Consider the following 18,549-nt stretch of genomic DNA (forward strand, 5'->3'; position numbering starts at 1 on the left):
TTAAGCTCCTTTCTGAGGTTTTTGCTAAAAGTTTGTAGTGTTTTTAAGCTAAAGTAATGATGACGCTCTAGTAAGACATCTTGGGGAGTTTTTTAGGTTTGTAGGTTAAGGATACAAACACACTCGGCTAAATTTGTTTAACATGTTTGCATGCGGCTGTCATAAACACCCAGTGGTACTGCTCTTGTTGCATTATGGTGCAAAAAAGCAGGCTGAATCAAAGTGACAATTAAGAGTCTCTCACATGACACAGCCCTGATAATTAATTCAGATTCATATGGACCGAGTGTCTGCTTTCCCTTCCAAATCACCCAGAGCCCACACGATCAATACGTTCACACATGCTAAAGTACGACTGCTGTGACAGCAGAAAGGGGAATCATGGCATAGCACATACTTCGTATAATCAAGAGCACATCTCTAAGTCTCCAGAGAGCATTACACGCGCACACATACACAGACTGGGATGATGAATTAAATATGGGTTGCTGAAGAAGCAGCCGACCTCTGACCTCTGGGTGAGGGACGGGGCGAGCAGGCGTGAAAGGTAATCGCAGAGACAGAGGGGAACAATCGGCCATTCGAGCTCAAGATGCGTGCTTGAGCCTTTTTAGTAGGAGTGGCCGGATGAGGTCTGCGAGGATTTGGGGATTTTAGGGATTTCTTTAGGAGAAAAGGAGAGGGGGGCTAACGGAAAGCTAGACGTATTAGAGAAAGACGGATGTGGGTGCGCTGGAGGGGGCAGCTGTGAGAATTCGCCAAATGGTGTGAATGAATCGTGAACGCAGTCAATAGTGCGTGTGAAGGACGAGCAGGGTTAAACCTCCACATGTGACCCAAAAGAGAGAATGAAGTGAGAAGAAAAGTAAGAAAATGCAAAAGAAATGGAGAGATACAAAACCGCTCCATTCAGCAAAACAAAATATCTCACAGTATACAATAGAGAGGAAAAAAAAACTGATACCAAAAAATAACTATAATATACAATGAACAAATGAATGAATGAACGAACGAACGAATGAGCAAGTAAGTAAATAAATAAATAAAATTAGTATAATAACTATTTATTATCTTAAATAAATGTGAGTGGTGCTTATCCATGAAAAACATGCCACCACAAAGTGAAAAACTTACTAGAAAAAAAATAAACAAATAAAATTTAATTTAATAAAATATTTTTAAATAAATACATGTGAGTAGTGTTTATCCATTGAAAATATGCCACCACGAAGTGACAAAGTTAATATAAATAAATAAATAAAATTAGTATAATAATATATATTAACTGTAATAAATGTGAGTGGTGTTTATCCATGACAAAAATGCCACCACGAAGTGATAAAGTTAATGGAAAAAATAAACAAATAAAATGTAATGTATGTAAACAAATAAATAAATGTGAGTAGTCATTATCCATGAAAAACATCACCACAAAGCAACAAAGTTAATAGAAAAAATTGAATATATAAAATATATAAAATTAAATAAATAAATGAAATCAAATTTATTTATTTACTTACTTAATTTATTTAAACTGTGCTTGTCCATGAAAGACACCACAAATGGACAAAAATAATATTAATTAAAAATATTAACATAAATCGTAAAATTGTACAGTATCTATACTAGGTGTGAGTGGTGCTTGTCCATGAAAAACATTCCACCACGAAGTGACAAAGTTTGATACTTGGTGTTTGTTGAAATCCTTCAGCTTGAGCAGTAGTACTGGTAATGCTTGCCTCAGCAAACCACACTAATTAGAGGGAGGAATATGGCTGTCTGTAGCATGAGCTAATGGATTTCCTCTCACTACATTTCCTGTCCATCACTGTCAGACGCGTGTGTCATACGCCCGCGTGGGTGTGCGTGTGTGGCCTCCGCTGACCATCTGTGGATGGTACTTTTATTATTAATTTTAAAGCACAGCTGGTCGAATGGACAGACAGAGAGAGAGAGAGAGAGAGAGAGAGAGAGAGAGAGAGAGACTTCTGGGATATCATAGAAACATTTTCTGCCTATATAACATAGCTCACGCCAGTTATTGTTAATAGTTAGTAAAATCAAATTAAATTACATTTTTAGACCATCTTTAAACAATTAACTTTCAGAATTTACATTTATTTTTAATATACAATTTAAGTTTTAATGTACGTAAATTTATTTTAATTTACATCTACATTTTTTATTTGCTTAATTAATTTTAATTTACAATGTAATTTACAATTGAATAAGAATAAATTAATGGCTAATTTACACCTGATTAAGCAAGTTACAAAAAGTTCCATGAAGCAACAATCACAGACCATCCGAATGTATTTTGATGTTGCATAGTAACATGAACTGAAATGATTTTAGTCCAATGAGATTTCAGTGTGGGTTGGGCAACACAGGTTATACTGATTAGGAAAAAATTAAACTTGCTCACACTGATAAAATCACCAAGTCGCTGTGCTATCGGGCTAACAGACGTTTCTATTTGACAACAGCAACAGAACGAACAAGCACCCGTGTATCACTTTCTACAGAAGCTCAATGAGAAAAACACTTATTGAGAGTTCAAGGAAAGCTTTATATTTCTCTGCAGGTTGAGCAGTGCTGTGGCTGTCATTACAGTAGCCCGGACCACATTTAGACCAATTCAGAGGTGCTTTTTTCCTTTAAGTGGACCCATTATGTCATTAAGTCCTTCTAAATGTGAACTGCAGAGTGAAATGCGCATGCCGATTGCGACAAGGTTTTTGCTTTGTGCCTTTTGGTAGGGAGATAAAGAAGTGTGTGCTTGTGTGTGACGTTGATCTCTTCATTTCAGCATTCAGACACGGCACCTGTAGTACAAACATATTTTACGGCATATTTCAGAGCTAATCTGAAAGCATTTAGTCTCTCTTTCTCTAGTAAGCTGTTGCTGAAGGGTGAATAGAAGGAGGTTTCGGTTTAAAGTGCTTTTCTAGAAATCAAAGACACACCGTAAGTGTTTTAACACAGTGTGAGCAGTTCTGCAGGTCATGTATTGATGCAAACACACTCACACACACACACACACTCACCCCTGACGAAGGGTACGCCGTCCACCCGAGCTCTGCTGTGGCGGTCCGGGTATCCATTAATGTTTCTGAAAAGCACACAAAACAAAGTTTTATGAGGAATCATGAAAATGTATGTTGCAGGTATTCATTTAGAACTGTGGTATCTTAACAGAGAAAAACTGAACTGGGTGTTTCAGATAAGGGAGGAATGCACAATAGAGGGCAGGAATGAAAAGCATTGCTCTAGAATTCAAACTCTCTGCAGTGCCACTTTTGCACCACAGTGGCCCTGTGTTTCTGAAGATGGATAGAGGATAAGTTGTCTGTGTCCTTAAAGTGGTCAGCTCTTGTCTGACCTTATCAAGGGAGATATCTTTGACCAGCCGGGAGAATAATCCACATACACACACTCCACCAAACACTGATAAGATGGTTGAAAGCGATAGAGAACCTGGATTGATACCTGACTTTAACATCAATGAACATCAAAGATAACAAACCATCAAAACACAAAATTCAACAAAACAGGTGACATTTGTGTCCCTCATACCTACAGTATGTGCGTAAAAAATAAAAAATAAAAAAAAGAAGTTTTACAGAAGTTTTTCAACAGCACAAAATAAAATAAAATAAAATGTATTATTTAGTAACGTTGTTCTGTTTTTTTTCTCATGGAATTTAACATCATAGAACATTCAAGGGATTCACACAAAATGTCAGTTTTTTTTTTTTACAAAATAAAAATTATATTTTCATTTTTAGCTGTTCTCTCTCGCTCTCTCTCTCTCTTATTTAACGAACATATGTTTTTGGTCTGTCCTCATGTCAATGTCAGTGAAAAAGTGTATGCATGTATTTATTTACTTATTCTAACTAAATAAGTTTCTTCATTTCATTAAGATTTTTGGTCTTTCTTCTTGTTTCCAATTTCGCCTTGCCATAATAGCTAAATGCACAATGTCAAAGCTTTTTTTTCCCTTTAAAATAATGAACTATTCCATAATTTTAAATAAATAAATATTCTGAAATATGATCACTTAAGAGTAGATAGATACTACAAATATTAGCATCAAATTCTCTTCCCAAGAGGTACAGCTCATATGAAGAATCAGATCTCAGTGAATATTATATTTAATATCATCCAAAGACTTTCTTTAATCACTTTATCAAACTGAAAACCAATGGTACCTCAAAAGCACCCTTTCCATTGAGTAACCAATTTGTATTCAGTCTGCAATATTGTTTTATGCTCCTTTTTGCACACACGAGTAATGGCTCTGAAAAGTAAACTGCACATGTCAGTACGATGACATTCACTTCAGTTCTGCTGCGCTGTGGGGGCTTCCTGCACTATGACATCGTTAAAGTACCACAACAAGTTTCTGAAGTCAAACCACATCAGTGTAAACAGATCTACATCCAACTCCTAAACCAACCAACAGCCATTCTCCTTCTACCCTTCCCTCTGGGTCCACCACACACACACACACACACAGACACAGACAGTGGGGGAAAAAAAAGTATTTAGTCAGCCACCAATTGTGCAAGTTCTCCCACTTAAAAAGATGAGAGAGGCCTGTAATTTTCATCATAGGTATACCTCAACTATGAGAGACAAAATGAGGGGGGAAAAAAAATCCAGAAAATCACATTGTAGGATTTTTTAAAAATGTATTTGCAAATTATGGTGGAAAATAAGGTCAATAACAATTTCACCTCAATACTTTGTTATATACCCTTTGTTGGCAATGACAGAGGTCAAACGTTTTCTGTAAGTCTTCACAAGGTTTTCACACACTGTTGCTGGTATTTTGGCCCATTCCTCCATGCAGATCTCCTCTAGAGCAGTAATGTTTTGGGGCTGCCGCTGGGCAACACGGATTTTCAACTCCCTCCAAAGATGTTCTATGGGGTTGAGATCTGGAGACCGGCTAGGCCACTCCAGGACCTTGAAATGCTTCTTACGAAGCCACTACTTCGTTGCCCGGGCGGTGTGTTTGGGATCATTGTCATGCTGAAAAACCCAGCCACGTTTCATCTTCAATGCCCTTGCTGATGGAAGGAGGTGTTCACTCAAAATTGCACAATTGGTGGCTGACTAAATACTTTTTTGCCCCACTGTACATACACACATACACATACACACAGACACACACACACACACACACAGACACACACACACAGGGATGGTTGTAAGTAACGCCTGATGTCACAGGAGAGAGAAAAGATGAAGAATATCCACTCTTTCCACAAAATACAATCCGACGCTACGCACCGGAAGCCAACTGTCATTTCCACTCTCCTCTCACTCTCTGCGTCCCTAACATCTCCATCTCTCTGGAGTTAATCATACACTCTTCTCCTTTGACGTTTCTCTATATTTCAAGAGGAAGAAAGAGAAGATGAAGTAAGAAAGCCTCGCTCTCTTTCAGATAGATGAGGAGAAGCAGATGACAAGCACTCAAGCCTCCCGCTGATGGATTCATAACATGATGTATAATTCTGCGATAACGTGACACTCTCCTCCGTGGCCGTCAATAACTCACCACCGGCTGATCGAGAAAACACAGACTCACTCGTATGAATGGTAACGCATATTGTCAAACGCTTCAGGAAAGCATCAATAAGGCTCATAAAGTTTTTATCTGAGTCAGTGGCAGCCGGTAATGCCAAGTTAACTTCCTCAAACACAACAAATCCAATTCAAATCAGCGTTCCTCTGTCTAACCATGTTAATTATATGTATGCAGGCAAAATTGCAAAGTCCTGAGCTGCATACTTGGGATTTTAGACTCATATTCAATGGTTCCAAGTGGTAGACAGCAAAATAATAATAAAACATCTTTTAAGGCACGAGTGTAATGAAAACAATTTAAAATAATAATTTATAATTAATGAAAATAATTAAAACAGACTCCACAGTGCACTGCAAGCTCAGTCAAGAGTCAAGATTAATATTTTATTCAGTACTAAAAAACACTGTTCAAAATTTGGAATCCGTTTTTTTTTTTATTATTAATTCATTTTAAAAAAATGAAATAAGTCTCTTTAATACAGTGTTATTTTGAAGTATTATTAAAATGTTAAATCAGGTATTTAAATATATTAATATTGTTCAGTCAAACCCTACCCATAATTCAAACTTGCATAGGGGAGCTAATTTTCATAAAATAAATTAAAATTAAAATAAATTAAAAATAAATAAAATTAAATAAAATAAAATAAATTAAATTAAAATAAATAAAATTAAATAAAATTAATTAAATTAATTTAAATAAAATTAAATTAAATAGTAAAGTAAAAGTAAAATGAAATAAAATAAAAATAAATCACAAGCTACTTAAATATTTAAATAATATTAAATTAAAATAGCACGCCAAGCCACATACTTAAAAGGAATTAAAAATAAATAAATAATATAAATACAATATAAAATACTTAGTCACAAGCTACTTCAAATAAATATTTCAATTAAATTAAATTAAAATATCATGCCAAGCTCAAACTACTTGAAAAATAAAGTTAATTTAAAATAATAATAATAATAATAATAATAATAATAAAATAAATAAATAAATAAATAAATAAGCATCACAGGCTACTTAAATGTTTAAATGAACATAAATTAAAATAGCACCTAAAGTCACAAGATACTTAAAAAGTATAAAATTACATTTTAACAGCAAAAATCAAGACTTGCGAGAAAAAGATTACATTAACATGAGTGATTCTGTTGTTATTGATCGGTGATGATTGATGAAGCCTGTTGAAGATGTTGGAGATAATAAGTAGAAGATCAATCATTCATTGATTGATTATGGCACAACTGGGAGAGCGGAGAGTTAGGAGCCAATCAGAGACACTCTTTACAGCTGTGGGCAGGGCATGGGGTGATTATTGGAGATATTGAATGCCTAGACTAAAAAAATGCACACACAAACACAATACAACACACACACTGTGGTTCAGCTCTGTTATTAAACACACACAGCATAATTCACTTGCTCTAAATAGCACAGGCTGTGCGGTTCCTCCAGCAGCTGGTGTCTCAGAGGAGACAGACCTCTGTACCTTACTTCCCTCAAGAGATACATCCTCCCGCTGAGAAATCACTCTCATTCGGGGTGTGTGAGGGGAACGGGCCGCTGGTTCAGAGCTTAATGCTTTTTGAGGTCATATCAGCTTCCAGCTCATTAATATGCAACACATGGCCTATAACAAATTAGCATAATGGCACAAAGGGATCATGGAATCTTGTTAGGATGCAAAACGCCAACAAAGAGATACAAAACAGAGCCCACCAGAGAAAGCAGAGAGTAGGAAGGTGCGAGCACACTGAGTAGATCAAATATTTCATGCATAATAGTAAAGCCAATCTCATTTACACACGGTGACCCTCTTTACCTCTGTCATTATACACAAGTTTGCTTGCTGTTTTCTGTTCTCTTTGTGTTTAGAGCTTCACTGAACAATTTTTCTTTTCCCTTCCCTGCACCCGTCGTGTCCAGCTAAAACCTGGCATGTCGCAATCGTTACGATGCAAAACCCAACAGTGTTTTCAGTCACTGACATCAAATAAGGATACACAGTATTACATTTCTGGCCGACATAATAATAAAAAAATAAAAAATTATTACTTTCAATGTATAGATGAAAAATGATAAAGAAATAAACCAAATACTAAAAACAGAATGTATATAAATTCTATTAAATAAATGCATACACTACGGTGTACAAAAATGTAGGTACGAATAAACATTTTGTGAAAATCACTTGTGCTATTAACAGTGCTATTAATATTTTTGTCTTTTTAAATATTAACTTTAAGTGAGTATTAGATGACAAAGTAAACAATCAAAGAATGTCTATAATATTATACAGTATACAATTGTATATTATTATTGTATTAAACGTGAACAGATACATAGTCATATTATATATAATATATAATAATATAATCCTTTAAAAAAATTAATAGGTGTAAGATGGTAAGATAGCAATCTAAAAATCTAAAAATTAAGTATGAAAAACAAAGATGAGCATTTCTCGCTCTCTCTGCATATACAGTATATATACATATATGTGTGTATATATATATATATATATATATATATATATATATGTCACAAATATATATATAAGCAATATTAGCAACAAAAAAAGCTAAAGTACATTAAAGCATTTAAATGAGCAAAATATTTGTAAATATATTTGTTATCATACAATTAATTATGTATATTACAAATAAAATAAAAAATAAATAAAATAAACAAATAATAATAATAATAATAACATAAAGCACCAGTTTCTGGTTAAATAAGCAGTGCAAAGTCTGCAAACATTTACAAATATCTATTTTTTTTTGTAAGGAAAAATACCATACAGCCACAGGTTGGTAAATGATGACAGAATTTTTTTTTTTGGTGAACTATCCCTTTAAGAGCTTAATTTAGCAGTTTATCTTCATTTCATCCCTAAGACACGATTACAGTACATACAGTATATCTCTGTTATCTGTGAATGTACTGTAGAAAACCCACCTTTCCTAAAGCACCAGCTCACTGGTTTTATTAAATCCGAGCAGAACTCCACTCTCAAAAACTGCAGAGCTGCAGTGCAATAAGCAGAGAGTCTGTTTTAATCAGAAGTTTGTCCTGAGAGCCTGAGTGATGTCACGGCTCTTAAATAAAGCTGGGTAAATAATCTGATTCATCTCAGCGGGTCAGATCGCCACGGCTTCAGTGACAGCAGAGCTATGACCTTCACACGAACACAGCCGCATCATTCACCCGCTGGCAGGTGAGGTTGATGACCCACGACCCCAGAGCGCTCGAGACGTCTCTTTCGGCCTGTCGTTATTTACACTAGGCGTTCAGGGCTAAGACTTTAATATTTAATGCAGGATAGCGCCAGTACTGTACAGAAAGAGCACATTAAACATTGAGCAGGCCTCCACTCTCCGATCAATACTGTGGTTCTCACCATGAAATTGCTCACCTGAACACACACACACACAGGTGCAACATCCACACAAACAGGTCCAGAGAAGCGTGGAATGATATTGACCAAAACCTTGCACAAGTACACAGAGTTTCTAGGCTACACATAAACAAGTCTGTCCCGGGAGATTCACAGCGCTTGTACAGCGGTAGAATCTACTTTACAACTGTAGTGCACCATGCTACAAGCTACTTAAAATTTAAAGTAGTTCAACGACAGTCAAGTTCCTCTTCTAAAAAATAAATACTACAAGAAATAAACAAAAACGTAGGTAAACTACAATAAAGCTTTTAAGGGGGAAACGTTTTCAAATATATCGGTGTGATCATATAATTTATTAGCTAGAAAAAATATGTATATTATATATAATTATATAATATGTAATTGTATATAATTTATTGAATTATCAAGTATATAAAATACACTAAAGCTTAAGGTGGCAAAATATTTTAAAATATGTAACCCTGGAGCACAAAGCCAGTCATAAACGCATTACTTTTTAATTAACAAGAAAATATCTGAGTTACTTTTTCAAATAAGTATTTTCCCCCAATTATTGATAGAAAGCTCTCCTGTCCCTTTGTTGAGAGAAATCGGGAGTAAGACGTTACTTTAGTTCTAGAATAAATGTGAACATGAATTAATTCATCTCACTCACTCAAAAAAAAAAAATCTGATTTAGTTTTCCTCAAAATTAATAAAAACTGTTAAAAGCAACTCAGAATATGACTCAAAGCTGCAATAATTAAATATGTTAAATAATACAAATATCCTTTATGTATTTAATCCCATTTTATTAACCAATTTGCTGCTGACCTTCGGTGATCCAATTCAACCATACTAATAAGCAAAAATTACACAAGATAAACTAACATATCTTCTTATTTTTTATTGCTCAAGAGTGTTGAACTTTCTTCTTCTGTGTTCTACTGTACAGACATGAATTTACATTTCCTTCAGCGTGAGGCTTTTGTTGTGAAAGGGCTTTTATATTTGCCAAAAATAGAACTTTTTATATTAAAAGCAAACAAGCAAGCCCAGCCCAGATTTAAAAAGTAACGCAAAAGTAACGTAACATATTACTTTTCAATAAAAGTAACTAAGTAACGTAATTAGTTACTTTTTTAGGAAGTAACACAATATTGTAATGCATTACTTTTAAAAGTAACTTTCCCCAACACTGGTCATAACGGTCAATTTTTCGAAATTGAGATTTATACATTATCTGAAAGCTGAATAAATAAGATTTTTGTTAGGATAGGACAATATCTGGCCGAGATACAACTATTTGAAAATCTGGAATCTGAGGGTGCAAAAAAATCTAAATATTGAGAAAATCGCCTTTAAAGTTGTCCAAATGAAGTTCTTAGCAATGCATATTACTAATCAAAAATTAAGTTTTGATATATATACGGTAGGAAATTTACAAAATATCTTCATGGAACATGATCTTTACTTAATATCCTAATGATTTTTGGCATAAAAGAAAAATCTATAATTTTGACCCATACAATGTATTTTTGGCTATTGCTACAAATACTGTATACCCCAGCGACTCAAGACTGGTTTTGTGGTCCAGGGTCACATATATTTGTGTGATCATAAAAGCTTTAACTTGACTTTTTGTTTATTTTTTATTTATTATTTAAATATAATATTTAATAAATTATATATATAATTAAATCATTAAATACAAATTTGAATAAATAATTTATCCATTCATTCATTCATTTTTTTTCTTCCATATTTCATTTTCAGGGTTAAGGTTGTCAGCACGTAACCCTGAAAATGAAATGAAAATGAATTATTTAAATACATATATAAATAAACGCATAATTGCATAAATGAATGAATGAATGAATATTTATTTATGCATTTAGTTATTTAATTATGTAATTAAACCCTTTATTTATATATTTTATCATTTATTTAATGATTTAATTTTGAGTATTTGGCCCTCCATAGTATAAAAGATGAATGACTGAATAAATATATTGAGAAATTGATTAATATTCCCATAATTTTTTACGGACACAGCTGGTTGGGGGTAAAAAAAAAAAAAAAACATTGTAAAGCTGTGACTGATCGCAAGCATATAATTAAAACCTAAATCAAGGCTGTATTTTTCTCTGCCTCAAAAACAATAAAGAGTTTTCTCGTGCTGAATTTTGAGGGTGAAAGCAGCCGAATGGATACATTTACACTAATACAAAAAATAAATAAAACAAAAGTGAGTCTACAAATGATGGACTGCACCATTTATCACATCCTAAATATTTTGTCACAAAAAGACGCAAGATACACACAGAGTTCAGAGTTCAAACCAGTTCATTAACATCAACCAAACAAACCGATTCCCTAATATGAATCAAACGGATCAGTCCAACACTTCAATGAAGAGAGGGAAAATATTTTGACAATTTCTGACATTCTGACATTCACTTGTCACGGTTATGGCATGTTAGGAAAAGAAATCTGATCTACAGCTTGTTACTTTATCTCAGGCTGGTTTTCGACATCATTGTTCTTTCATTTATAGATATATTAAAGAGAATATGGTTCAGTCTCTAGTTAGGGAACAGCCAGATGGGGTGAAACAGGTCTCACATCAGCCACGACCAAACCACACACACTTATCAGATACTTCAACACCTGTCCCTCCCTTTGACGGGGTGAAAATGAATCCTGAGCACATCTGAGCGTCTGTGTGTGTGACATATGAGAGGAAATCCTTAGCGCTGGCTGCTAGAGTCACACGTCGAAGAACGGGGGAAATCAGTAAGTGTGAAAGAGCAGGAAAGGAGGAGTGTGAGAGAAGGGACACGCTACAACTGATCGATTTCAACCCTCAAGAACAATGAACATTGGAGCAACAGCTTATTATCAGAATTCTTGTAAAAGCGCAGAAGGAGCAAACAGACACAGGTCAATATGACTGAGAAATTGGATCTTTGAGAGGATCAAAGCCATTTCGTTTACACTAATTACTTCTAAATGACACTTGTTAATTTCAGTTTGGTAAGAAGTTATTGTTCAAATTGTCAGGGTTTGTAACAGATAAATATGGACTCTAGTCATGGAGTTTCTGATGCACATTAGACACACAGTTAGGGCTGCACGATAAATCGAAATGGAATCGAGATTGCGATTCGACAGAAGCTGCGATTGTCATGCGTATCTTTCAGTGAAGCACGGTTCTGTGATCAGCAGTAAATCTCCATCCAAAGGCCAGAGGGCGCTCTCGCGCTGAAACTCCAAATACGCCTCGCAGAAGAAACCCAGAAAATGCCTATCGCTGCAGCTGAATAAACAGAAGATTCAACTGCTTTCATTGATTCAACGTGACTAATAAACACACGACTACGGCAATATGCGGTTTATCTGAGTTCTTAATTTTCATTCAAATAAAGTATATTTATAATGCAATGCCTTTATCACTGCTTAAATACTATGAAATATGTTGCGTGCCTTATTCTGTGTAAGAAGCCACATCATCTCACAGAAGGATATATTTCAAACACTCGACTGGCGTTACGAAGTGAGTTTGGAGTAAAAATATGTTATTAAATGTGGTATTTGCACATGCTTTCAGATGGAGCAGCATGTACTTCACAGAGCCGTAGTTCACTGAGAAGCATTATCGCGAACGATTTCTTCGATTTCATAAGCGCGCTATAAAATCGTCTGCGATTTTTTTTGCGTAACTTGTCAGTGAACTACGGCTATGTGTAGTAAATTCTGCTCCATCTGAAAGCATGTGGTGATGATTTCCTGCTGATTACAGAACCGGCATTACTATCAAAATGCGCATGACAATCGCATTCGATTAATCGTGCAGCCCTACACACAGTCGTTGTTTTCGAAACAAGCTGCAAAGTCTTTACACAATTTTGTGGAGTCAGGTTCAGGCTGAACATATTCAACAAACATATTCAAGGACGAGTGGTTCACTGAGATTTAATATTTTGTCTAAATAAAAAATTAAAAAACGACAACATTATAATGTACAGTATGAAAAATGAATGTTCATTTTGAGACTAATGAACAGTGTTATTAAATTATTCATGCTTTTAAAATTCAACTTCAAAAGAGTGTTAAAGGATGACAAAGACAACTAAAGTAAAAACAGTGAAAATTATGCACAATAAAATAGTATAAAATACTATAAAACAGTTCCGTATCTATACTAATGTTCAAAAGTTTGAAGTCATAAGGTTTTTATTAGATTTTAGAAATGAATACTTTCATTCAGCAATAATTAATAAATTTGATCAAAAGATGTTTAAATGGGCTTACATTTTTTAAATTCTAAGCTTTTGTTTTTGAAAAAATCCTGGGAAAATGTACCACATTCCTATAAAAAATGAAATAAATAAATAAAACAGCACAACTGTTTTCAACACTGATAATAAGAAATGTTTCTTGAGTAGCAAATCAGCATATTATAATGATTTCTGAAGGATCATTGAAGGATCACTGAAGACTGCAGTAATGATTTTGAAAATGTAGCTTTGCATCACAGGAATAAATTACATATTAAAATATATTACAATAGAAAACAGCTATTTTAAATAGTAATACTATTTAAAAATATAGAGAGATTGTACTGTATTTTTTTAGTAAAATTTTAAATGCACCCTTGATGATCATAAGAGACTTTTTCCAAAAGCTAAAATCGACTTTGAACAGTAGTATATATAGGCCTATAGGTCTATAATGATACAGTACCAATATATTTTTCAACCCTAATGAGGTCCAGAACCGAAAAGTCCTGCCGTGTAAGAATAATATGAATTTGATTCACACACGGAACACTAACTCATAAGTACGAGTTGTTCCGAAGTGCTTTAAAAGAGCAAATTGAATTCCATGAAATTCCATTAAGCTCCCGGAAATCTGTTCACTGAACACGCTCCCATCCAACTCTTCACATCCCTAGGCTAAAGTCAGATGAACTTGTTTCTGCGAGACAGACTTCCAGAGCGGGACAAACTTCAACCTTGTCAAACACGGCTCCTAAACACAGGAAGCTGATCAGCTACAGGCAAACACATCCTCCTGAGTATTCCCAACGGCCAATCACAGCTCACCAAACAGGTGCTGAATGCCAAACTACCCTCTCAGCGGCCTGTCCTCCGAGACGCTTCTTTCCCCTCTCTCTATCTCTTGTTCTTTACAGTCGTAGATCATTTGCATGCATTAACATAGTGCTGAGCAAAATGGCCATCTTCAGTTCACCCATAATCCCTCCTTCATTTTCTACACCACTACTATTACTGTATGTGTCTATTCGCCCCACCTGTTCTTTCCATCCTTTTAGTCATTCCTTTTTTTTTTTCTCATCATGTCTTACAAGTGTGTTTCCTTTTCTAATGAGTCCAGATAACCGCAGGGTGTCCTATTTGCCATTTTATCGTTCAAAAGGGTGCTAACAAGTGCCCTCGATGTGCCCCTTTAAGGTATAAACATACTGACAGCGTTTATATCGTTAAAGGTCACCAAATCTCATCCTATTCATACTCAACTAGTCTCAATCTGTAAACTAACAATATTATGCATATTGCACACAAAATTGAAAAGCACTTTGTCGCTCTAGTATGATTTAATTCAATTTCATATAACTTTCTAAAAGTTATATTTTTTAATCAGTTTATCTGAAAAGTCATGTTTACAAGCTACTGAGTTGATACAGTGAGCGCTTTTGAATGCATTTTAAAATTAATGCATAAAATGTGCAAATATTTGCTTTTATTTTGCACTCTCATCAACTTAAATGTTATTTTTGGCAAATAAAATCAACATTATTATTTTTATCAACTAAAATTATTTTGGCAACTAAAATGAAATAATATTACATGGCAAAATATTGACTAAATGTAAAGGATATTTGTAATGTAAATGTGAACACGTGTAAAAAAAAAAGATTAAATTGTGATATGTTTGAAAATTTGTTTTGGTTTTTGTTTTCGTTATTGACTCAAACTAAAACATGTTTTGTGAACTAAAATTTGTTATCATTTTGAATATTACATGGCAAAATATTGACTAAATGTAAAGGATATTTGTAATGTAAATGTGAACACGTGTAAAAAAAAAAAAGATTAAATTGTGATATGTTTGAAAATTTGTTTTGGTTTTTGTTTTCGTTATTGACTCAAACTAAAACATGTTTTGTGAACTAAAATTTGTTATCATTTTCATTAACTAAAATTAATATTATTTTCATCAACTAAATTTAACATTACTAAAAAACATTTTGAACTGAAATGAAAGAACATGACATGGCAAAATATTGACTAAATGTAAAGGATATTTTAGTCAAAAGACAAAAAAAAATCATGTAAATTTGAGAATGCGTTTTAAAATTAATACATACTATGTTTGAATATTTGGTTTTATTTTGCACTCTTATTAACTAAAATGTTATTTTTGTCATCTAAAATTAACATGAATTTCGTCAATTAAAATTACCATATTTAAAAACCAAGAAAATAAATGGTGACTGATCACTTCTATATAGTATGAATGTGTGAAATGTGAATGTAATCCGGACGTACGTTCATCATGTTTGCCGAGACCTCATGGGACAGTAAAATAAATCTCATGCGGTTTACAGTGCCGCCCTGTTGGTCTGGAGAGTGAAAGGGTATCAGAGTGCTGGACACTCGATGAGAAAGAAGCCTGACCTCAGACACTTTCAGTATCGCAACTAACCAGCTCAGAGTTTCAGCTCTCATCTCCCAGCAGTGCAAAAAGACTTTGCTGGGGACGAAGTGTTCTTTTCAGCACAGAAGTACAATTGACCTTAGAAAGTTAGACTCCTGTAGGGGTCTCAGCTAACTCTAACTAGTCTGGTCTGTATGTCTGTGTCTCTGAGGTAGCTATTACGTCCAGCTGTTCTGTAGGTCATTACTGGAACCACAATGGACCTGTGAGAGGGGTTCAGGTCAGCTGGCCATCAACAAGACTTGTTGAGAACTTGCCGTCATTTCAGATTGTGTGCATGATGACCCAACAAACAGATGCAAAAAAAAAGATCCAGTATAAACGATACTCTTGCACACATAGGATACATTCTTATTTTCAAAAACAGCGAGACAAAGCAAAAGGAAATTCTCACATGATGAAATGGCCAAAGTTCTTTGTTCAATATAAGCTAAAAGTCACTTTACAGTACTGTTCAATCATGAACATTTGCTATGAGTATGAACTAAAAATAAACAATACTTTTGCCGCACTCAGTAATCAAGGTCGATATTAGGCCTAATGTATAAATATGATCACTGTTAATTCATGTTTGTTCAGTCCAATAACCATCTCTATTTACACTTTGAAGTACTTCAAATGATAAATAATTATACTTCATTTAGATTCTTAATTCAAATGTAAAATATAAATACAGTATATTTTTTATCCTAATGTATCAAAGTATGTAAAGCATTACAAAGTAGTTGACTATTGAATTGTTCTCAAAGGTGCTATAAAATAAAATAAAATAACCTTCATACCTGCTTTATAATTTTCTTTCTTTTTTTTCGCCTCAGGGCCAACAAAATTGCAGCCAGGTAAAAAAAAGAAGCATATTTTGACCCCTGCCTGACATCTTTGTCTGTTAAAGTATATCCCTCACTTGTTTCCTTCCTCTTTTGTTCATCTTTGGCACATTCAAATTAGTGCGGAAACACAATGGACAGTAAATGACATATTCTCGTTCATTAAACAGAATGTGAGAAAAGCATGTAATGGGATTGAACAGATTTCTTCATCAAATTGCTCATAATTCTTATTTAGCTGTATATTAAGCGAATGCGGAGACAGCAGTAACTTCTGGATATGTGCTTTCTCTCTGCGGATATGGCACACTGTAATGTTGATTACAGCCATTAAAATAAAGAATATTGCATGCTGAACATTTACTAAAATCACATCCTCAGAAGCTGGAACGGAGCCGGCGTCTCAGAGCGCACCCAAATCACACTCACATTTACGAGAGCCTCCGAGCACACATGTGTGCAGTGAGTAATGTTTTCAATCTCACATTTTCCCCACATCCCAGTTTAATTACATGAAATATGTTCAATCATCATTCTCTGGAGAACCAGCGGAAGTTTGTGTTTATGACTGGACGGCGTGAACGGAACGGGGAGTTCGGTCTCCTGTATTCTTGATAGCACAAAGCCAACCTCAAAGCTAGCTTTACTGGAACATTAGAGCTCATGAAATGTTTCGTGGCATTCTGGAATCCCCTCGACACGCTAATGAACGTTCAACTGCCATTAGCGCTCCGAAGTGATTTGTATTCGTTCCACCTGTACAATCAAATCTGACATTATGATGCATGCGTTAAAGGAACGGACCAATAGCAACCATTCATTTTTTTTTCATCTCCCATCATGCTAATTTTTGTTCCTTTGAGATCGAGGCAACACTTCTGAAATGCTAAATAATGCATACAACATCTAGCTGCATGAAAGTATACATTAAAACTGGCATGTCAATCAATTAAAAATTTAATTGAATTAAGTGATGTCAAACGAGTAATCACGATTATTTATTATGTATATATAAATACACACACATGCATGTACGTATATATATTTAAGAAAATATGTTATAAATATATTATATATTATTTGATATAATTTATATGAATATAAACATATACACATAAATACATGTAAATACTTCCAAAATATATGCTGTATGTGTGTGTCTTTATATATACATACAGTATACATTTACATAAATATACACAGTATACACACATTATGTAAACAAAAACTTTTATTTTGGATGTGATTAATCGTGATTAATCGTGCTATATATATATACACACAAACAGTATATATATAGATAGATAGATAGATAGATAGATAGATGGATAGATAGATAGATAGATAGATAGATAGATAGACACCCAGAGAGAGAGAAACAAAAGGAAAGAATGATCAAGAGAAGTAGGAAGTGAGGGAATGTGATATAGAGAAGCTTTAATTGGCCTCTCATTGAAGCGTGTGCAGGGAGACATGAGGTCGCTGCCTGCTACGCTCTCATTGGTTCGTGCCTCGATGGGTAAGCCGAGAGAATCCGACATTTCATTAACAGTTTATCTTTTAATGAGAGCTCTGTGGGACCAATCAACATGCAGTGTTTCAACACACAGCGTTCCCCATGGAAACACATATGCTTCGCTCACAGGCCTCAACAGATGTACACGTACATACAATTACATACACTACACAAGGCCATCTCTGAGGCGGAATTTACCCTTAAGGCAAGTAAACTTGAAGTAGTCAGAGTCTGAGATGCCCAAAGCCACATCAGAACAAGAGGTATTAGGTTGCACTAGACCATATACAAATCATAAGCATCTGATTCACTCACCAGTTTGTACTGCTCTCTAAAGCAGGCTAGGGTAAAAGCAAATGCTGCTCTTTTGAGATGTGAACAGTAGCTATAGAAGGTATTTTAGAAAATGTGTGCGTGTGTGTGTAGTATATAGGCTTTTATATATATATATATA

The 18,549-nt window shown here is 34.4% G+C and overlaps 1 protein-coding gene across 1 annotated transcript in view; it reads right to left on the reverse strand.

The window, feature by feature from the left end:
- Positions 1-18,549, reverse strand: part of LOC107600087 (ephrin type-B receptor 1-like) — a 112,603-nt gene that overhangs the window by 20,551 nt on the left and 73,503 nt on the right. Inside the window, exon 2 of the mRNA XM_016291877.1 lies at positions 3,048-3,112. Within this exon, the coding sequence (XP_016147363.1) occupies positions 3,048-3,112 (65 nt within the window). The remainder of the gene's footprint in view (positions 1-3,047; positions 3,113-18,549) is intronic.

This window comes from Sinocyclocheilus grahami, unplaced genomic scaffold, assembly GCF_001515645.1.
Source record: "Sinocyclocheilus grahami isolate Dianchi unplaced genomic scaffold, SAMN03320097.WGS_v1.1 scaffold277.1, whole genome shotgun sequence".
Classification (NCBI taxonomy): Eukaryota; Metazoa; Chordata; class Actinopteri; order Cypriniformes; family Cyprinidae; genus Sinocyclocheilus; species Sinocyclocheilus grahami.